Source organism: Dermacentor andersoni, chromosome 2, assembly GCF_023375885.2.
Source record: "Dermacentor andersoni chromosome 2, qqDerAnde1_hic_scaffold, whole genome shotgun sequence".
Classification (NCBI taxonomy): Eukaryota; Metazoa; Arthropoda; class Arachnida; order Ixodida; family Ixodidae; genus Dermacentor; species Dermacentor andersoni.
Window position 1 is genome coordinate 35,030,308 of NC_092815.1, and position 22,984 is coordinate 35,053,291.

At 44.8% G+C, this 22,984-nt stretch overlaps 1 protein-coding gene across 1 annotated transcript in view; it reads left to right on the forward strand.

Moving 5' to 3' along the window:
• Nucleotides 1-22,984, forward strand: part of LOC126542475 (titin-like) — a 221,690-nt gene that overhangs the window by 129,291 nt on the left and 69,415 nt on the right. Inside the window, exons 3-4 of the mRNA XM_055077276.2 lie at nt 2,330-2,549; nt 6,001-6,138. Coding sequence (XP_054933251.1) covers nt 2,330-2,549; nt 6,001-6,138 — 358 coding nt within the window. The remainder of the gene's footprint in view (nt 1-2,329; nt 2,550-6,000; nt 6,139-22,984) is intronic.

Below are 22,984 nucleotides of genomic sequence, written 5' to 3' on the forward strand. Positions count from 1 at the left end.
GGTTGTCTGCTTTATGAACAACTTTGCACTGTTATGCAGCATGTGTGTGGTATATAATAGCGCTGGTATGATTGGAGATTAACAGAGAAGCTCGAGAACATGTTAAGGAGCGATGGAACGAAAATGTTAAGGCCGAACCACGCGTGGCTAATCTTACGTGCCTGGCTACGCCTCAAGCGTCTGCGAGGCCGTGCGCACCTGTCCCACGCGTCTGGAGAGAGAAGACACGCAGGCCGCGCGCGCGTCAGGGAAGGCTTGATTTTGAGTGTCATTTTGAGCCTACGCGATAGAAGTGGCACGTCGTCACGTGGCCGGCATGTAAACTTTCAGCGCGGGTTTCCAAATAGGTTTCTGTGATCTTGTAATCGTGCTGAGACGCCTAGAGACACCACCGGTTCCAGGTCTCACAAAAACGATGGACGCTGTCAATAATAAAAGGCTCGTGTGCTGCGTTCATCCTCGGTCTGCATTTTGGCTGGCAAAGCACAAGTACCATAAGAGTGAGCTCGTGACTGGGTGCTTGTGGGCTGAAGTGTCGAGAAATGTGATGCTCAACGCTGCCGCAACAGACAAGTGCTCAAAATTTCACACGGGTGTCATACGCTGGGAACTTTCAGTCGTAATCGAGCCTGGTCGGGATCAGATTTCTCGATCGCGATTGACTCTTTTTTGCTGAAGTTAAGAATACAATGTCCTCAAAGACGAACGTCTTTCCCGGAGGTGATCATAGCAGAATATGTGCTACGCGCAATGAAGTGCTACGCACTTATGCGCGTACCATATGGGTGCTCGCCCTTCCCTTCGTCACACGCTACGGACTCGGAGACGCGTACGCTCATGCTTAGTGGACGACTATCCCGTGCTCCATGTGGTCGCGCCTTTAGGCGTAAGCTTAAGAGAACGCTTTAGCTCGGGCCCACCTTCGATGCGGCCTATTCAAATACAAGTAAAACGCAGAAACGCTATTCTGAGATAACCCATGTACCAATTGTAATTAAATTTGTTGCATTTGAGAGAGAAACTTAAATTCTATTGACTGTTGAAAGTGAAATCTCGATTTCGTGCCTGAATTGTTTTAAAATAGTTTTCGAAAATTCGACAGTTCGGAAAAATAGAAGCACGAAGTTTACAAATATATCTGCATTATAAAACAGCTATCGCGATTTTGTAAACAGCATTAATCAGATTATTCAAAGCGTATAAGTTCAATATGTCAATTTATATCTTACGTGAATTCGTTACATTGTGTATAAGGGTTCTGCAAAAGCTGTATGTTTATATTACAAAATTTGTTTAGATTCTTGTGTAATACATCAATTTTGTCCGCCTTACATGTACTATTATATGCAATGCACAGAAGTGTGATATTATTTTATGTTACTGAGTTACCAGTGTTGTGAGCTTGATAGTTTCGTTTTCTGAAAATTTGTGATTGTTGCCAAATTTTCATTAAAAATGTGTCACCTAAATAAAGAATTCGAAACCAGCAGCCACCAGATTTTAAGCCCTTCTTTTAAACGCAGCAAACCTCGTCGAATGTGGTGCAGAAAGACAAGTTCTCGTTTTACATGTATTTAGATAGGAGTATCCGAGCTAAAGCTTCCTCTTAAACTCACCTGAAACGTTAGATATGAGCGCCTACCGCGTCGTAGTTGTGAGATTGTTCGGCGATTCCGTGGTGTGTAGGTTTAACGAGACGCGTTCTGCCTATGGTGACAGACAGACAGACAGACAGACAGACGGACGGACGGACGGACGGACGGACGGACGGACGGACGGACGGACGGACGGACGGACGGACGGACGGACAGACAGACAGACAGACAGACAGACAGACAGACAGACAGACAGACAGACAGACAGACAGACAGACAGACAGACAGACAGACAGACAGACAGACAGACAGACAGACAGACAGACAGACAGACAGACAGACAGACAGACAGACAGACAGACAGACAGACAGACAGACAGACAGACAGACAGACAGACAGACAGACAGACAGACAGACAGACATGGATTGACTTGACGGAACCGGACCGACTGATTGACTGACTGGCTGACTTGATTCCCCTGATGGCTGGCTGGCTGGCTAACTTGGCTTGGCTTAACGAACGAACGAACGAACGAACGAACGAACGAAAGAACGAACGAACGAACGAACGAACGAACGAACGAACGAACGAACGAATGAATGAATGAATGAATGAATGAATGAATGAATGAATGAATGAATGAATGAATTCGATGCACTGCTTGGTATATCGACATACTCGAGCACTAACCCTACATTGGCGTGATATCCTGATTGCGTCCCCCGAGCACAGGTGTCTTGGTACCGTGCCGGGTCCGGCGAGCTTCTCTCCTTCGATACCCGCATGCTGACGTCGGACGCGCGGGTCCACTCCGATCACAGCCGCCCCAGCTCGTGGCAGCTGCGAGTGTCCCGCGTGAGGGTCTCGGATGCCGGCCTGTATGCGTGCGTGGTCGACTCCACACCCAGGCTGTCGCAACTCGGCGCTCTCGAAGTACATACCCTCGTCGAAGGTGCGTACTATCGAGGCATGTTTAAGCTTATTTTATGCTACAATATACAATAAGCGAACCTCTGGAATGTATGCGAGACATTCTTGCTAAATCTAAAGGATCGACCATAAGGCACATTATATCCAACACAAGGGCACCAGCCCGGATTCGAGCTCCAAATAGTGCAGTAATCCTTACTTCAATATCGATTTGAGAGAGGCGAATGAAGTCAGAAATGGTGGCGTTGTCAACAGGCAAAGACCATGTAGTTTTATGCTCTGCTCAGGAGAAGCGTAAAGCAAGAAAGATTGTCTCCCACTGTGCATCTTTGTAGTTATTGCAGAATTTTTACTTATCCCGAGCCCCTTGGTTTACAATTAAAGTAGAAAGCATTATTTCTCTGACAGGCAGATGAAGTGAGGATAACGAGAAGGAAACTGCCAAATCAGCGACGGATTATAACGTGCTAAGCTCTAGGCCAAGCTTGAACAGCTCCGATCAAACCGCGCTATAGTAAATTATACATGGAAAAGCACTGAATAGGAAGGTATTTTTTTATTTTATTTCACAGAAACAAAAGAGAGCATAGCTACGAAACGGTGGTCAGGCACATGTTGAATCAGTTTTGCGGAATTCCGCAAGGTGGAGAAAGATTCTGGGATCGATACCCAGCACCTGCACCAAAATGTTACGCGAACGAGGGCTATTTACAATGCATATTTACAAAACAAGTGCAGCTGTGGCCAGTTCAGCCGACAGCTCGAGACTCAGGAGCAGTTCGTCATCTTCATCGGGGCGCCCACGCACATTGTCCAAAAGAAACAAGCAATATGCATGTAGCAATATATAAGCTAATATGTAAATCGACAACCAGGTGTCATAAAAAACTAAGTGAAAGAAACAAATTAGAAAAGCGAACTGGATGCAAAGAATGCAAATAACAAAGACCATGAGGATTTACAAAAACGGGAAGAAAGAAATTAGGAGTGAAAATCTGTACGATAACACAAAGGGCAGTGCGTTGCTATTTGAGGCTCAAGCTGGTTACCCGAGCACAAAAACATACCGGAGCAAATACTCACAACAAGATCAGGCATCCGTATACTGCAGAACAAATCCGGGAAGAACTCAGTGCATCGTAATATAACGCAGTGTACTTGACCGAGTGAGACCCGTAAGTAACGTAGGCCTTCCATAAACGTTGGCATTTAACGTGTGTGGAAGCATTAACCGGTCCGCAGTCGAGATAAGCAAAAGACGTTTAGAGTATTGGTGGGAAAAGGCGGGGAGGAAATTGGTATGGCCGGATACGTTACAGGCATACGTAACTATACCAGGTAGATATAGAGAGTTTAAGGAAGAGATAAAAGTTGGAGGAGATATAGATAAAATGCTACACTGATAAATGCCTGTAGATTACTTGATTAGCTCATTGAGGTACCCAGTCCAACACCGCAGCCAAATAGCAATGCGCATAAAACGAAATTTCACTACAGTAACGTGTCCCATCGCATTCGTATTATCATTTCTTTCACGTGTGTCTGGCCTGCGGAGTAGCGGGAGAGACATGCTCCTCCGGCCAACTTCACCGCTTTTCCTCTCATCAAATATTATTATCTCTCTGTGTCTCTCTCCCTCTGTCGTAGTTAAGAGTCTATTTTAGGGCGTCACATGACGCGTGCGCAAGCCAACCCTGTAAGAGCAGCATGCAACTTCCTCTGTGTAGTGGCCGGTCACTCAACAAATCCACAAATCAGAACACGACACTGCTTTTCGCGCAGAGATATCAATTCATTGTGCGCTCGTCTCTACTGAAACAGCTACGCAGACACGGACTGACAGCTCTGTCTCTCCCAGATGGCGCAGGCTTTAATTTGCACTGCTGCCTCGGGACCTTCGGTTTGGACACAATTAAGCAGTTTCATTTTCAGCGAGCCACCCGTGCAGCTAGCTGTCATTGCGCTCGCGGGCCGCGCATCGGCACCAGCCGCGTCCATTTCCCAGCGCAAACCGACAGTGACTCTCCCAGCTGGAAGTCTATAAGCCCGTCTTTGTTCTCGGCTCATATGTGGCGCGAACTACAGATATATCGATTATGTTCGTTAAACAGGCCACGCGATGCACTCTCTTTACGTCTGCGAGTGCTGTGTTCGGAACAGGTACCTTTCAGTAATGCACAACCGTCGAAAATGCTGCAAAACGTACAGAAAGTTTATATGGTTGAAAGAATTCCACTGATTGAATGGCTGGACAACTGTGGCGCCACTCAACGAGACAAGCGCTAGAGAAACCTCCAAAACAACCACTCACAAAATTTGTGAGAGATATGATAATGGCGGTGCTACTCGGAGCCCAGCGGGCAGCGTCCGATTTTTTTGTCCATATTTTGATTACACATGGTTTTGTATGGTTTGTTACTGTAACGTAGGTAGGTGGCTTATTTACTGTCGAAGCAGCACTTCCATTTTTCGACACACTCGTTCAGTGCATTCTATATTTTCTTTATACATATTTCATATTTTTTCTTCATATATTTCTGCTCGGGTGTGAAGCCTGAGTTAGTGTTTTCCTCACGGGCTGTCCAAATATTTGATGAGCATGTGATGTTCCCGCCCTGTCCCTGTTCTGCATGTCTATTTTGCATTGGACCTTTACTAGCCTTGTGGCTATGGGTCACGACAATTGTACGCACTGATTTTGGTCAAAAAATAAACAATAATAAACCCTAAAAAAGCGCTAGCTGTTGCCCCAGGGACGGATGGGCGACTCTCGCTATTGTAAGAAATGCATTGCTTTGAGGCAAGACGCGTGCGAAGAGCAGTCGAGTCTTTTGTCCCAACATCCGTGACCTAGTGGAAACAGGCGCGTATGCGTATGCTCTCACTTATATTTAAGCGAATTCTTGCTATACAAGGGGACGCACGTGCCAGTGGTCTCAAAGTGCATAGAGCGTTTTCATGAGAGAGAAATAAAGAAATGAAAAAAAAAATAGTGAGGTACTCCGGATAGGTTCGACCACCTGCAGTTCTTTAACATGTACGCAATTCACGGTACACAGGCGTTCTTCCATTTCGCCCCCCATTATATTGCGGCTGCCGCGGCCGCGACTTGACCCCGCGACCTTGTGCTTAACAGCGCAACACCAAAGTCACTAAACAACCATGGCGGGTGACCAAAGAAAGGAGAAAGGCAGAGAGGGTGACCAGAACGGAAAATTTTGTTTGCTACCCCACATTGGAGGAACCTGGGGAGGGGAAATTGAAAGCTAAAGTATAAAAAAAGAAAGTCGTACGCATGTGTCTGTGACCTAATAGGCATAGGGGATCGATCTCTTGCGCTGGGCCGGATGTGATCATCGATGAATTGTAGTGGTAACACTGAACTTTTGCGGTGATTTTTTAAATTCATTACAAAGAAGGGGCCATCTCTATCCGCGAGAATGCCGAAACAGACGCCAGTTTTAACCTTCCAGACAAACGGCACGGTGCCGTTCCATTTTCCAATGCTGCTTCGTGGTCAAGTTCTCCTGCCACGAGACAACTTCACCGGGGACGACGAAAGCCGAAAAGGAGAAAACATCGTTTCGTGCAGGAGCAACAAGAAAAGAAAGGTAAGAAAACCTATAAATCCACTCATTTCTGTCTTTGCTTACATTTCCTTTCTACGAAGACAATAGCGATCAACGTTGTTGGACTGAGTAATGATCTCTTGAGATGGCTGATTGGATTTTAACTCCAAGAAGCTACACTTGCATCATCCAAGAAGCTGCACTGGACTTCGCGATGGCGCCGCTAGATGGCGTAGCGGGTCCAGAGGAATGCGCGAAAAGGGAGCCTAACTCCATACGCGCTACAGCCTCATACAAGACACGTTTCGGCGGTGGCAACATGGTGTATCGCTCCGTTGTTTTAATGATAATCGCATTATCATCGGTATTAATGTTGGGAAGGGTTGTGCCGGAATCCTTTTCAACATTACTGCAAATCTGCCTGTTTTGATATCTGAAACAAAGCAGGCGAACCCTGAAGCGCCTTCTCGAGTGAATGTTTGTTTGACAAAAAAGAAAAAAATTTCGACGTTTCATTTCCTTCTTCATTGTTATGTTCGTTGCATTGCAGCGATTTGGCAGGTGCCTGAGAGAACAAAGTATCTGAAACACTTCTGCATGATTCTTACTTTTGAGAGGATAGGAGAGGAAGCTTGGCCACATGACTCAAGTAGCTACACTTAGTTTTACAGGCACAACTAGGAGCAGCAACTTAGAGAGCTATATTGAGAAAGTTAGAATGAGAGAAATATAGGGAGTAAGGGTAGAACAGGCAGCAACACTTAATTCACGTTGGCTGACCTATACATGCGGGAGATGGAGGGAGGAAGGAGAATGTACGGTCCTACATTCCAGTCCGTGCTTTAAGTTTAGTAAGGCGAAAGCCTTATATGCCTCATCGTTCAGTCGAAGCTTACCGTTTTTTCTTATGCTCCAAAGCTTGCTTTAAGTTTAGTAAGGCGAAAGCCTTGTATGTCTCATCGTTCCGTCAACCTTCAAAGTCCTTGAGCGAAACCCCGGTGACGACAGGAAAGTTACAAACACTATCATCATCATCAATAGCTCATACCACCGTAAGCAAAATCGATGATAAAGATGGATGATAAAGCGAATTAAGCAGGATAATAAAGCGAATTAGGTGGATGACTAAGCGAATTAGGAGAATGGCTAAGCGAATTAGACTAATCGAATTAAGAGGATGAGAAGGAGAATTAAGAGGCTGACTCAGCGTATTAAGAGGGATACCTAATCGAGCTAGACTAAGCGATATAAGGGGGAATGACTCAGCGAATTAAAAGAGATGTGTGCGTCATGTGTCCGGTCTTCCTGCATCGGCACTTGGGCTTTCGCCTTCAAGTCGTCTTATGGATAACGTAAGAGACCCTGTGAATTTTTTTAATGGTTTGTTTAGTGCGCCGCCTCTTCCTACTTGTGAGGGGTGCTAACAGACTCTTCCACAAAGCAACCCGCTTCAACTTATTATGCTAGGAACGTTACCCATGTGGTAACTCTAAGCATAAATAACATCTTGCGAGATAGCACCCACGTTAACGATACACTTTAGTTGTTTACTCATTTACCAACTTCTCATACTTAACATAAGGGTAATATACGCTTTACAAGACAGTGGTAACAAACTGGTATGCGTTAATATGTCTTCAATCGTCTTCCTGAGATTCAACGTAGATTTTTCAATCAACCAATATGATTTTATAACGCGACCTATAGTTCTTCTCTTCCGTCAAAATAAAAAAAATAAGAAATACAATCGACCTTTATGGTCTTTTAATTTCCCAGGTAACATGAAGTTAAGTGATCTCCTTATGTAGAACAATACCACTTAGCCGGGAATAGATGACCCAAACATTGCGCTTAGAGTGAGACTAGCTGTGTGATGGGCAAAAGAACAAAGAAGGCAAAGGAGCAGCCGCGGCCATCACAGCGCATCAACGTCTCCGGTCTCCTGATTCTGGCTGGCATGAAAGTGGCTTTTGGCCCATCGGTTAGACAAGGCGGCGCCCGCCCTCCTTGAGGAATCCGATGAGCCCCGACACGCCTGGCGTCGCGATCTATCTCGCGCGCGTAATGCGCTCGCTGCAGCTGCTGAAATATTCACGCGGTGTGCGCTGCAGCAGGGGTCGACGCGCTGCGTCGAGCTGGAGAGTCCAGATTGCTCGTGCGCACCGGCATCGCGCGGCTTCCTACGTGCGGTGCGCGCGACAGCTTGGGAAAAATCTCTGCTCAGGCCTAACGCGTGCGTTTTTCCACGCTCACTGGCCCATCTCAGATGTGTGCGTCTTTTTCCGTACGGCTGTCTTTCAGGAAATAACAAGTCACACTTGCACGGACAGTGGGTCCACGTGAGAAAGACTATTTTTTTAGATGCCGTACTCGGTGAATACAGAAGGTATTTTAAGTTATATAGCATTCACAGGTGGGGGGGGGGGGGTGAAAAAATACGCCAGTGAGTGAGGGTAAAGTTTGATAGCCAAAGTATCAATTTTGGTGGTACATTTAGGGTCGTTCAGTGAAGTTTGTTGAGCTGTTAAAAATTGATTGATTGATTGATTGATTGATTGATTGATTGATTGATTGATTGATTGATTGATTGATTGATTGATTGATTGATTGATTGATTGATTGATCGATCGATCGATCGAGTGAGTGAGTGAGTGAGTGAGTGAGCGAGTCTCAACAGAACCTTGCAAGGGGCTTGTTCGCTGTTCACATTTTTGAGCAAACCCGTGGACGCATCCACGGTTTCTTTCTCAAGCATATCGCCGATAGAGACATTTCTGCGCAATCGCAGAAGTAGCGCATGTCTGACGGCGCTCAGAGGAGCTTCTATGCGTACTTGGAAAGAAAATGTCGGGTAAGGTATATTGAAGTCCATCTCGTCCATCAGGGGACAATCTTGTAATTGCCTGGAGTTTTGAAACTTTTTCACGGGCAAGAATTTAAGGAAAGTGGCTGTATCCACTGATTGCTCGCAAAGTAGTTCAAGCGATGTACAGCTGAACTCCACCGGTATGTGTTAACCCTCTGTAGTTGTGCTACACACGTCATCTGTGCGCGCTTGGTTTACCTTCTCCCGCTTTCTATATCCCTTAACCACGCGGCGTCGCTACCATTTTCCTGTTGGGTTGACCTCTAACCTTCCCTGTCTTTTATTGCATTCTGTCCCAATCGCGTTAATAAACAGACATATATTGCGTGGACTTGCTGCGAGATCGCAAATACGTATTCGATAAAAACGTGCGTGCTCAATAAAGTACGGAAACAGCGAAATCTTTTAGACCCCTTCGTCAACCTAACTATGAAATGCAATTGAATTTGGAGCCGCAAAACACGTCACTACCAGTGCGGTCTCAAACCAAGGCGTACGCCATGTGATATAGTACATCCAGCAACTGCTTTCGTCGCATTACTAAAGTTGCATTAAATATTCTGAATAACCACCTATCTGGTTTGAAACTGCTACAAGCATCTTTATATGCGCACTATCACTATCATTAAATCAACACACAGTTCATACGGAAAGTCATAAGCATTCGTTTTTTTTTCCCCTTTAATTACGCGTGAATGGAAGAAGCTGCACCCTACTATCACAAACAGCCCAACTTTATCTACTTTTTTAACATTAGTCCAAAACGAATTCAACCGCCGTGGTTGCTTAGTGGCTATGGTGTTGGGCTGCTAAGCACGAGGTCGCGGGATTGAATCCCGGCCACGGCGGCCGCATTTCGATGGGGGCGAAATGCGAAAACACCCGTGTACTTAGATTTAGGTGCACGTTAAAAAACCCCAGGTGGTCGAAATTTCCGGAGTCCCCCACTACGGCGTGCCTCATAATCAGAAAGTGGTTTTGGCACGTAAAACCCCATAATTTAAAAAAAAAACGAATTACATGCTTCACAGTTATGACCTACTTGTGTTACCATTTATTTTGGTGCCATATTATTTAAATTTATTTTATACATAATCCCCCTTTATTTACCGACACCTGAAACGTATCTTATGGATTTATTGCATCTTGTCTAAATCTAGTTATAATACCTTGTATTGCTTTGTCAGTACTGAGTGCCGTTGTTTATTTATGCTAATTGTTTACGTCCTTTTCTGTTGTTTATTGTAAAGTTCATTGCATTGTATTATTTTGTAATTACTAACTACCATCATTACTAATTGCCAGCCTATTTCATTGCATCTTGTTATTGTTAAGTTTGCTGCCTTGTAATTAATTCCTACCATTTCATTTGCCTTTGCCAATTGTCTACATTTTTGTTTACCTCTTGTTTTCCGTAATGTTATTACAATGTATTACTTTATTTTTCGTGCCTACCATATTGTTTGGCTTTGCTAATTGCCTGTGTATTGTGTGTAATCTAAATATCGTCCTAATAACAATTTTTATATTGTAAGAAAACTATATACATTCCCTTCCTGTTATGATCCCTGATAGGATCGACACTATAATAAATAAATAAATAAATAAATAAATAAATAAATAAATAAATAAAGACATTTTTTACTGCCCTCTTTGAAATGCCATCGATCTCATTTTCTTTACATGATGTAAACCAAATTCGTCGCGAGCGATGATAAGTGGCTGAAAAACTTTCATTTTATGTTTTTCTAATGGGGGAAGTTCATATCTCTGCTATGGTGAAAAGCGTAACGTTTTCGGTTTCGTATCTGTCTTCATTTCTTTCATTTTTCGAGGCGCCGTTATCAGCTTTACTTGTTCAGCTTTTCGGCTCCTACCCGCTGATACATTATTTAGAGGCTATCCCGCGGACTACTTTTGCCATCGCCACGTCGTATCCGTCACGGTAAACACCAGCTGGTGTGCATCACACCGTGTTTGCCACAGCATTGACATTGAAGCAGCATCTTTATACCTTGTAACTCGGCAACGAATACAGCCATTGCAGATATGAAAATAACGTCAGTTCAAGAATATGAAGAGGACAAGAATGATATTTAGCACACTACTACGGAAGATGCCACTTGTATGTGAAAAATATGTTTGCGAAACTCACGTAAACGCAGTAAATATATTATCTAAATTTACATACTAATGAGTTCGTCCGCTCTAGACGTTTACAGTAATACTGTTCAATAAGCGGCGTCCGTTTTCGTTTAAGGCGAAGTTTTGTCCCTTTAGACGGAACGAAGAAGGAAGGGTAACGTTCAATGTCCGTGAAACTTTCAAGTACAAAAGAAACTAGTCTGTAAAAAAGTTTTTTCTAAAGAGTTGATATCACTTCGGTTTTAAAATGGGACAACTGTGATTTAACTCAGGTTTGCAGTTGCCTACGGAAAGTATTTCTCCGTTTTCCTTGCACTTGAGTAGAGCGTAAGACCTAAAGCCTAAACTTAAATAATTTTTTTTTTTGATGAAACATTGCACCCATAGTCCATTTCTCTTGCAGGCAACTTAGAAGCAACGTTCATGCTCCCGCACTTGATTACGAAATGGAAAAAAAGAAAAATAACGGCCATTCCACTCTGTGAACGTGGACTACCAGGGGAACTGTAAAAAAAGATAAATCACACCACTGAGTGTAAAAGTCTACTTATTTCGGGGATTTTCCCTTCCGCGTCTGTAGCATAGCCTGCGAACATGCACAATAGCTGCTAATAGCGGCTCAACCTGTCGAGCTTTCCAAATTGAAACGCTCCAAGCGTCTCAAGACGCTGGCTTGCCTGCAAGAAATTCGTAAGGGCGTTCTATGTCGCTTGCCGATGCATGGGCCCTCAGCCTACTGATTTCAGTGTTGGGCTTCTGTGGAAGAGGTCCTGTGTTCGAATCCTGCCGGAGGATGATTTCAATGATGTTTATTGAATTACTTATTGCACAGTACCTTGTTGAAAATCGCGAATTCACAAAGTAAGAGATCTTTAAAGCCAGCAGGACGAAGTTTCGGCAAATCCATGTGATTCCTATAATTTCCATGCAGCTCCCGTAGACACTAGCGTCAGTGTTCCCTCTAGTATTTATTGTATGAAACTACGTATTGGGTAGCCTTTTCGCCTTCCTCTTAATACGCCAGGTGGCAGCACATGCCTTGCTGGTTTGTTTTGCCCCCTCATAGCGTGCGTGGGAGTTTTGAGGCACGGGCATTGAAAAAAATGTCCAACCCTTCCCCTACCGTAAAAGGGGGGTAAGCGAAGCTTGTCTTGCGTGCACCTGACCTTCGTCAGGTTAACTAACCCTCAGGTAACATTGCCGGATCGCTTGGGTCTTCTGCTCCCTCAGTTCGGGGTCCTCTTCTCGTTGCTGTTGGAATGCCTGGGCTCAAGCGATTTTAAAAGCGCGCTTACAGTCGACTTTATCGTCGCGCGGGCGAGGGTCGTTAGACGACGGGTGCGTCGGAGCACGTTGGCGGCGTCCGGTTACGTTGGAGGCGCCAGTGCGTCGAAACTTCGACTGAACTATTGACGCTGTTGTTCTCGCCAACGTGACATAACGTGTGCCCACGCTTACACTACGTCGGACTGTATTTAGGCCTTAACGGCTGGATCGGCGCGCAGACGCTAACCCCTTCTAGGGCGAATTCACGGCGCCGCTCGTCGAAGGCTGCCAGCTCCTCGGGGGGACGCACAACGTGTGGCCGTCCCATCCGTTTTCCGGAAATGAAGTGAACGGAAACGCAGCCCACGCAGCGCGCGCGAAACCTTCCTGCCCTTTTCCTCCCCGGCAGAAGCGAAACGGCTCCGATTGGTTGCGGGCGCGGCGTGAGCACGTGCATATGCAGCTGGAATCCTTGCTAATGACTCACCTTCCGGTGCCGGCGCAACTGTCCGTTCATCAAACCGTCCTTTCCCACAGCTGCTCTGCTCTGGGAGCAACTGAGTTTTTGCATAACTATATCGCTACGGAAACTTGTGAGCCAATACAAGCTTAGCTTGAAGATGTAGGGGAGGGCAGACATATACAGCTCCACTCTAAAAATACACCATATGACAAGCGTCTTATCTGAAGGCACGCAGATGAAAGCAAATAGCAGTCTGTTTCGAACCAAAAACTAAAAACCTCTATGGCACCGTTAAGGCAATTACCATCACTGAAAGTCGCTGTACAACGCTGCCATGTCAGTGAACGCGTGACGACACGGCTGAAAAGGACGGGTATAATATTTTTATCTTCTCGGTTGTTCCGGCCATGTTTTCAATGTTGCAACACCAGTTGCCAGCGAGACTTGCGAAAGCATTGCAGGGTCCTTCTTACACTATGCACCGCTCTCACAGCACACCTTGCATGGCCTGGCAACGTTGTAACCTGGTAAATGAGTGGGTTGAAGCAGCGTGCCAGCACTTGTTATCGTTGTCCGTTCATCCTACGGTTTATGTCCGATATGCCGAAAGCGTGCCAGTGCCTACGAGCGTGGTTTCGTCTTCTTATTTTATTGCAACACTTTTTCTCACTGTTGCAACACCCTCGTATTCCACAATGAACCCATGCGAGGTGCATCAAATAGGCGGAAAGGCGTTTCAATCGGTGGACTTATCTTTTCCAAAGGTGTTCTTGTCATCTTTTGTGCGTAATGGAATACACATTGTATATAATATAAAAAGGTGCAGACTAGCTGTCCGTTGCCGACAACAGCCGTTCGGCCTTTTCTGTTTATATAGATAGCCTGTAAGTTACTCCATAAACCACGTCAACTTTAATAAAGGTAGATCCATCTGTCGAAACGTTTTCTGGCCTGTCTGGGCACGCCGGCCTGGTTTATTTCTCTCTCTGCCTCTGTGTATCCACAGTGGGCTTCCGTCTATCTGCCTTTATGTTGTGATTTGTGCCTCTAGATCTTTAACTTCTGACAGGCCTTCGATAGGTGCTGTTCAAACCACTGTCAAGCTTTCCGCCACTGCGATCTTCTCGTCTTCCTTTCTGTTGTTCTTCTGTTTTCTCTTTTTATTTCTGTTATTTTCTTCCCCTTCTCTGTACTGTTATCACTTGAAACCGAAAAAGAAGCAAGCGACTCGCACAGCTCACACAGGATATTACAGGGAAGTATAATGTTTCATCACTCTGCGTCCAGCAGCTTGACGCTCACTATAGGCAAAGACACACATGCATTAATGCAGCATGACAACACCACAGACACGACCATGAGTTAAGAAACAAAAAACAGCCTTGTAGTCTCTTTCTCCCTTGTCCGAGCAGCTGTTTATGTTGACAACGCCGACGTATCAGTGAGTTCGTTATAATTCATATATATATATATATATATATATATATATATATATATATATATATATATACACTGAATATAGGTAACTATAAAGATTATTAACGTGCCGTCTACCAGTAATTTGCCAAACGTTCGCTTGGTTAGGTACACCAGTTACAGACATAAAACGTCTGCGTATAACTTATTTTGGCGTCCCAAAATAGACAACTGCAATCTTGAATATAGGTGGACTACAGAGCGAATGGCAGGAGGAAATGCTTAACAAAATATTATGAAACGGGGGGAAAAGAAATAAGGAAGCATCTTGCGTTTATTTCTCTACCTCGTCTTTGTGTGATCTTTGAAAGGCAAATAAATACACTAAAAGATTAAGTTTGACGCACGAGGTTATACATCAAATTGCTTATGCAGTCGTCAGCTTTAAGTACAAGCTTCTTTCACTTAGTCGTTCTCGGCGCTCGCGAGGGTCAACAAATTAGGGCTAACGTCGATCGTTACAAACGGCTGTCTTTCGTTCTGTCCAGATGAGTTGTATGACCAGAGGCCAGAGAAAAATTAGTTTTGCCCGTAACGCGAAGCAGTGGCTGGTGAAATGTAACGCGCAACAAGCCTTAGACTATTTTCTGCGTTGTTTGTTTGATTGAACATTCGCAAGTGCGAGCAAACAGTCATCTTTTCAGAAGGAAAAAAAGTGTGGGTCGTATTCGTTTGCGGAAGTTGCGCCTCCCGGTGCTGAAGTGGAAAGACTCGGTTTGCTTACCCCTCTTGCCTATTCGGAGTTAGCCACTGGTCGCGCACACGTCGCCGTAACCCAGAGGTTCCGGCGTTGAACTACTGGGTTCGAGGTCACTGGTTCCATCACAACCATGGCAGCCGCATTTCGATGGGAGCTAAATGCAAAGCCACTCATGTACTTAGATTTAGGAGCACGTTAAAGGATCTTAGGTGGTAAATATTAACCTGGGGTCCCTCACCATAGCATGCTTCATAATTACATTGGGGTCTGGGCACGTAAGAACTCATTTCTTTAACTCCACTGGCCTCTACTAAAGCAAGCCTCTAGCTTCTTATTTCTGGATTTGTCGTACTCCTCTTAAATCTGTATTTGGGGTACCTCCATAACAGGCTTCCCGCTATGCTTTAAAACGTCAAAGTGACGTCAGCGTTATCCAGCGAGCATTAGAGAAAGCGGAGTGCTAGAATAAAGACGACTAATGAAGACGAAGCAGACGCCCTGAATTATTGACATTTTACACAGAAGGACTTTAGATAACCTTATTTTGGGCCATTTTCGATGCCTTTCTGAAGTTGTCTTTATTTAGCCCACGCTCGATCCGCCATGCAAAATTTGTTTTATTGCTATAGCATTTATATAGACACTCCAGGCAAATTTTCGTCGTCCGGGTTGCCGTGATTATCCGTATAAAGTACAAATTCGATAACATCGCGGCCGCACGCCGTGTGCTGTAGGTGGGAGCGAAATCTTGGGAGGATGAGCCAAGAAGGATGGCGTCTTGATGCAGCGGTGTCTTCTTACGCAAGCAAGAAGTCGAGCGGGAAGACGTGCGTGAGCTAGGACGGGGAGGGGGGGGGGGGCGCGAGGCGGTTAACGCGCATGTGAGCATGTCCTTCTACTCCAGCTCCGGCGGGCGTCCTATCTTGGAGGCATCTGCACTGGGTTTGAAGACTATAGCAGACATGAGATAGCTGATGAATTCGTGGTCACTGTGTTCTCGTGTGTCTAGTTGGCATCGAAGCGAGAAGCGGCACGAATGGGAATGCGCTCGCCGCGGCTGCCGCACTTCATCACGCAAGCGTTTTGACAGCGAGTGTCTACGGAGATGTGTTCGTGGTCGCCTGCGCGCGCGTAATAACGTGCTCGTTGATTTAGTTAGTAAGCGAATGTTTACAGACGTTTCTGCAGCTGATAAAACGACTAATCTTGCTTCGTATAGCCGTCTAATAATTTGCTATCGCAATCAGTGCTTCGCCTGTCGGGCGAAACTGTGACTTTTTGATTAAAGTCATAATAAAACCACATGTGAAACCAACTGCTTCTTTATCCATACCCCGTAATGAGTATGAACTAGTTTTTGGATCCAATAATAAGAGCAAGTTCTGCGAAGGCGACTGGCTGGTGCACTAAGAGGGCCCGTACGCCAGCTCTATCCAGTACAATGTTGCTGAGCGGGCGTTGGCTCATCATGGCAGCTGCTGGCGTGATCGCGCTTTCCAGGATCAATATTCTTCGCCGCCATGTCAATGGCATACTGGCTGTGGGATCTACCGCAAACAAGTGAACGTTGTTTTGTAAGCTGCAGAAATGCCATGTTACTTTGGGACGTGCTTCAACGAACTCTTAAAGAAGTCCTTGATCGAAATCCTCATTACATGCGATATCCGGTGCTAGCTAGTTCTGCCGATGCGCCCTTTGTTATGTTTTTACTCATGGAATGCATAACGTTTGGAAGACACACATATTGGAGCGAAATTTCGAACCTGTAATTTTCTCAGCAACTCATTTTGTTTCTATGATCGCCCAACTGAAGGATGCTCTCAAATTCAGTTTTGTCCAGATTGATATTCGCCGTCTGTAAGGCGCTTGTCTTTACCACCATTTTAATGTTTCTTGTGAAGGTCGGCCGTCACGTAAGTAGCACGTTTTAAAAATGAATAGAAACTTTCTGGCACTCAGTGTATCTGTCAGCGTCGCCGTGAAAGTAGAAGAGACAAGACTCGTATGTAACGAATTATGTGTGATAATTTCTTGTAATAAATTTGATTTTTTGGTAATTTTGTAATTTACCGATTACTTTGTTTTCGTGGTAACACTAACTGTAGTTGAACTACTTCTTCTGTAATAAATTATAAGTAAGTAGTAACTTTGTTGGCTATTTTGAGTACTTGAATTTGGTGGGAACTACAGTGGAGGCACCCGCGATCATGTTAGGCCGCAATTTCGCGGGTGCGCATAGTGAGACCGGCAGATGCAGGTTCCAATGCTGTTCTCAACTTAACGGCCGGTCAAGCTGCCAGTATACTTGGCAGTGCTTTCTACATCTCGCGATGACTTCACTTTTCTATGCGGCGGCGCGAGTGCCACCACGTCATAACGGTCATCTTCAATGAATTTAGACTTTAGTTTTTCTATTGTCATTGGATTTTTTCCATGACCTTGTTTGCTGATTTCTGCTTCGGAAAGGCAGAAATTCGTTCTGGTTGGTACGACATGCTGCAAGTGAAGCGCAAGAAACAGGGACAGATGGAGGGTACAACACGTGTTGTACCCTCCGTATGTCCAAGCTTTTTGCTCTTCACTTGCAGTTCTGCTTCCGTGGTTCGAAAGTTACATCACCCTTAACTCCGGAGCACAAATCTATAGCGAGTTTTCATTCTCACCAATAATGTCTTCGCAAGAAAACGAGGGAAGTTGGCCAACAAAAATGTTGAAATACAATTGTTAGTGAATATAAGCAGCTTATGAACTGCTGCGCAAGGCACGCTGAAAAAGCCAGGCCAACTCGTCCTATTTACTGAATTTGTGCAATGTTAATAAAGGTACAGAGGAAAGTAACGTAAAATTATGTGAAAACATTTTAATAATTGTTCAGTTACTTTCACAGAGATAAAATTTGTTACTACAGTGAAATACACTTTGAATGAAGTAATTTTAATTACAATCGGTTACATTTCTTTTTTGTGACGTATACTAGACTGAAATAGAGCCATTGGGTCGCTTGTATATGCTTTCCGCAATAGTAATTTGGGCCTTAAACAAATACCGTCAAAGGAAAGATAAGCGGGGTGGCTGAGAGGTAGGACACTGGACTGACACTACGTTGGTCTTAACTCCGAATCCTCGCGATAAAGTGCGAATTTTTTCGTTATTTCTATTTCTGTGTAATCTTCTCGCAAAGGATTTTGGAATTTCAGCCATGGACGGCGGCGGACACCGGTGGACACCGAAACGACCAGAGGAGTGAGCCCATAACAGCTAGCGTAAAATAAACGAAAGAAAGAAAAGAAAAGTAAAAGAGAAAAAGAGAGAGAGAGAGAGAAAGCTCCACTCAAAGCGTCCATCCTATCGTACTGCAATCCTGAGGTTCTCAGAAGTTATTGGGAATGCAGGACGGTACGAGCGGAGCAGCACGTGGGAATAAAGTCTCTGAAGTTGCTCGCGACTATCGGTGGATGACGAGTGGCGCGCTACCGTTTGCGTCTCACGTGTTTCAGTTAGTCCTGACGAGGTCAGTACATGCCGCTGTCGTGGGCGTTCCCACGTTGCGATGGCTAGGGCGCACAGCAGGAGTGAATAAACAAAGCGCCATCTAGCAACCCTACCCGACGCTTTCCTATACTCTGTGTCCACGTCGTCACACGTCATACTCCTTTCTTTCTCCTTCTCTCCCTTCCAGGAGCGCTATGTAGAAGGCAACAGCAACAAGTATCAGACATCTTTTGCGACCTTTCGACCTTTCGCAATAAACACGTGTTTTCTCCGCTCCTATCTTCTTCTTTTGGGACAGAGGGGTGAGGCCATTAGCAAGCTTCAGGACGTACACTAAACCAAATAAGTTATCCGTACAACGTTAGCGAAGGCGGTAAACGACTACAAGCTTACAATGCCCATGCAGGCAGAAATGCAGGGCAGGGCTGGTACGTCGTTGACTCTCTTCTATTGAACATGTGGGTGGCGGTTATTTGGGCTATACTATAATTGAAGATAGCAAACTTGCGAGAAAGTAAAAGTAACGTGAGAGTGACAACAGGCGAGACGAACGACAGTAAATAAATAACCCCACCTCCTACCGTTTCTCGCCTTGTAATACCGGTGCATGTGAGAGGCCAGACACGCTTTCTGTTCAGAGTGTCAGAACCAAAACAACGATAGAAAAATTTAGTACATAGGCAAGGTTCGCCAATAAAGTGATTATCTAGCCTTTTTTATTCTCCGATCACAATAACAAAAATGCTAATTTTATTTTTGAGAAACGAAGGTGGGGTATTACCAACCAAATGTCAAACCGCAAGGGCTGACGGAATTTTCTTGTGAGTGTTTTTAAGATGTCATCAAGTACAGAATGCAAAATGACAGCAGTGTAAAACTAAAGAGTCTTTCAGCAGCATTATGCAGTTTAGGCACGCACTGTGCTACGTCACCGACACAATCAGACCTACGTCACAGTCGAATCTTCATTTCGAAACCCAACTTGCCGCGTATAGGTGATGAGCGCGTTGCTATATTTCTCCGGAAGACTTGTGTGTTCTAGTGTCTTCGCATAAATATGCCACAGCGCTTCGAGTCACTTTCATTTCTTCACACCGGATGGCATAAGCGTTCGCTCGTGGCAAAACCGAAAAATAAATGCGCATATTACAACATTTCGAATAAGCAAATGTCCTGTGTTCCGCAGGCGATGCTTTACGTGTGTGTTATATACCGCCTAGTTCAAACTGCACTTTTCCTACCTCCTCCTTTTATGAATTTTCCGGAAGATCGCGAGGAGTTCTAGACTCACTTCGTTCATTCCTTTTGCATCTCCTGCCACGACAATGCAGCGATACCAAGCCAAGAGATGCGAGGCTCCGAGGTGTTTATCTGAAGTCTTCCGAGTTGTGGAGCCCCGGCAGCTGCGCCTAGAGCCGCTATGAATTTGCAAGTCAAAAGCGGCTCGCAATGACGTGGTGGTTTACTTACTCCACGCCTGACGCTGTCGCATTTCATTGCTGGGCGTCTCGAGACGCGCAAACCTTTAGAGCAGTTTTGTAGGCAAACAAATTTTTATGACGCAAAAAGCGAGGAAGAGAGAAGTTAGATGAGAGTGATGTAGGACGCAAAACGAGGTTTCTGAATGAAGCATAAGCACCTCTGAACGAATGAGGAAGGGAGGGGCTTTCTTGTGTACCTTCGCGCATGCGAGCGCTAACGCCGAGTTTTCTCTATACTGGTGCACTTTAGCACATCAAAGCACTTGTCTCTTTTTATAGCCTCTTCTTCGGTTTAACCGCATGGAGTGCAGGTGCATTTATGACTTATCTTTAGGAGATGTTCTGGCTTAGGTAGAGGCTTTCTTCTTGGAAAGCTTTAGTCACTACCTTGCTCACCAATCGTCTTTTTGCTGATTACTGGCTGCCAGCCTCCGCATTCACTCTTCTAGTTTTCTGGATAAGACATGTGAGAAGTTGTGATAAGCTGATAGCGCAATATTATCAAATGCATAGTCGGCACTACGTTTAGAATGGTCCCTAATGTCCCCATTACATGAACATTCCGAAGCTATTCTAACCGATAGACTGCCGACTCACCCGCACACCATTCCTTTAACAGCCACTGATTCAATAGCCTATCTAATCAGCGTCTTCATCAATCGGCAATTCTGGACATCAGGCTCGAGAAAGCGCATTTGGGATTGGAGGAAAGCGGGCGCGGGGTGCCGTAACTGATCGAGTGCTTGCGTTTTCTTTTCATTTTTATTTTGAACAAGCTAAGGCTGTTGGTATTAGATTAAGGGGGGGGGGGGATGAACAGAACATTGTTGTCATTATTTATGTCACAATAAAAGTGTTATCAGTCGTAAAGGATTACAGACTAGTTAGCGGTAAAATCCACTGTAACAAGAAATCAAGAAGTCAGAGAAACTTCGTCACTGTCCAGGCATGCAGCATGTGTAAACATGTTAATTAACATCCATTACATATTATTTACATGTATTACATGTCGGTTCACATGTAAAAAAATAGGCGTATAAAAAGAATAATTGGGAATCATTTAACTACCAAAATAATGTATTATTTCTAAGTAAAGAAAAGGTGCGGGACGTTCGCCGTGATAGAAGCGTTGCTGCCCACAGCCTGAACAGTTTGAATGCTGCTTAATAATAAAATAACCAATAACAACCTGTGAACAATGTACGAGAGCGCTAGCAGGTCGTCTGAAAATCCAGAGTTTGTTCTACACATATTTGAAGGACTGCACAAACATAAAAATTGTCCAGATCCCACGCACTCTGGAAATCGATGTTACGTGAAGTATTTTTCAGGTACCTGACTATCTAGCACTGTCTCTGGTTCCGCAAAGCGATAGCAGGTGGGCCAACGCGTTTGTGTAAATTGAGTATATAGTGTGTGGGGTCGCGAGCGTACGGGCATGTGACGACAGCAGCCCGACGACGACTACCATGAAGATGACCGTACGGCGGGCGTTCGACGCGGGCTTACGACATCACAATTGTTGGTTTCTACACAGGTAGCGGACGCACGTAAGAGAAAGAGGGACACGCACATTTTGACGTCATCAGCAGCTAGCTGTTATGCAATCGTGCGTACATGTGGCAATGTCATGTGGTCTATGTTAAGACAACGATGACATTTGTACTTTGGCGAAGAAATGCTAAACCACGATTAAATTGAGCGATCATGAAGTCGGTATAACGTCGCACAATTTCTGCGTACCGGGGTATGAGGAAAGTATTGAGTAAAGTGGGCTGGTCCAGGAGATAGTGCCGTCTAACACGGCGCCTGAGAGCGCGAGCTCTCACAAAGAAAGAATACGAGGAAGTGGCGTGAGGTGCACACGTCGAGTGGTACAAAGAGCCTGCTGGCTTTGGAACGAGAGACGTATGGGCTGACTCGTTTTAACACTTTTACTCTGCTTTGTCTTGTCGAAATCGGCAATAAGAAAAAAAAATGCGATCGTGGCCTAATGGTTAGAGCACGAGGCTGCTGTGCTCTGCTCGAGATTCCGTTCGTTTGTTTGTTAAAATTAAAATTATGGGGTTTTACGTGCCAAAACCACTTTCTGATTATGAGGCACGCCGTAGTGGAGGACTCCGGGAAGTTTGACCACCTGGGGTTCTTTAACGTGCACCTAAATCTAAGCACACGGGTGTTTTCGCATTTCGCGTTTGTTTGTTAGCCTCCAAGAGTGGCCAAAATCGGATTGTTAGCCTCCAAGATTGGCCAAAAATCGGATGAGTTAAGAAAATAATTAGTTGAATCTAAAAAGAAGCACTATTACGAAATTGTGAACAGATAAAAAGAATGAAGACAGATAAAAATTTAATAATTTACCAAGGAAATCTTTCTGATTCAATTACAAATCTCGCAACAGCTGCACAAACATTACTATGATAATGTCCGGGATAAGAGGCTCCTAAACATAGAATATCGACAATGGCTAGATTCACTCCAGCAGCATGAAATTATCATTCTAAAGTTTGTTTTCTTAACGATGAAAAACGGCGACATGGCTGGAAGAAGTGTTCTATTGACACGGATACTTGTTTTTTTTTTTTTTTTTTTTTTCCAGTGACCGCTTTTCACCATCTAACAAATCTTATCGCTCAGCGAGGGACGCGCCGCATGTATCGGAAGTTTCTCGAATGTTATCGTTGTTTCTACACGTTGTCTGTTGTCATCCAAGCGTGTGTAATCTGATTACATGTGCTACGCGAATTGCGTAGAATTTTCTGTAAGACAAGCGGGCACCAGCGATTACCCTAGAACCTTCGATGGCCCATGTATAAAAGCTGACACGCTTGACCGGCAGATCAGATTTTCGACGATCGCCGACTGCATACGCCGCTATCGTTGTGCTTTGAGCTTAGCCTATTTCTGAGGGCACAGGTACGCCCAATAAATCACTAGTTTCGCCATTTGCATTTTGCTGCTTTCTTCACCGTCACTACCACGTGACACTATTCTCGCAT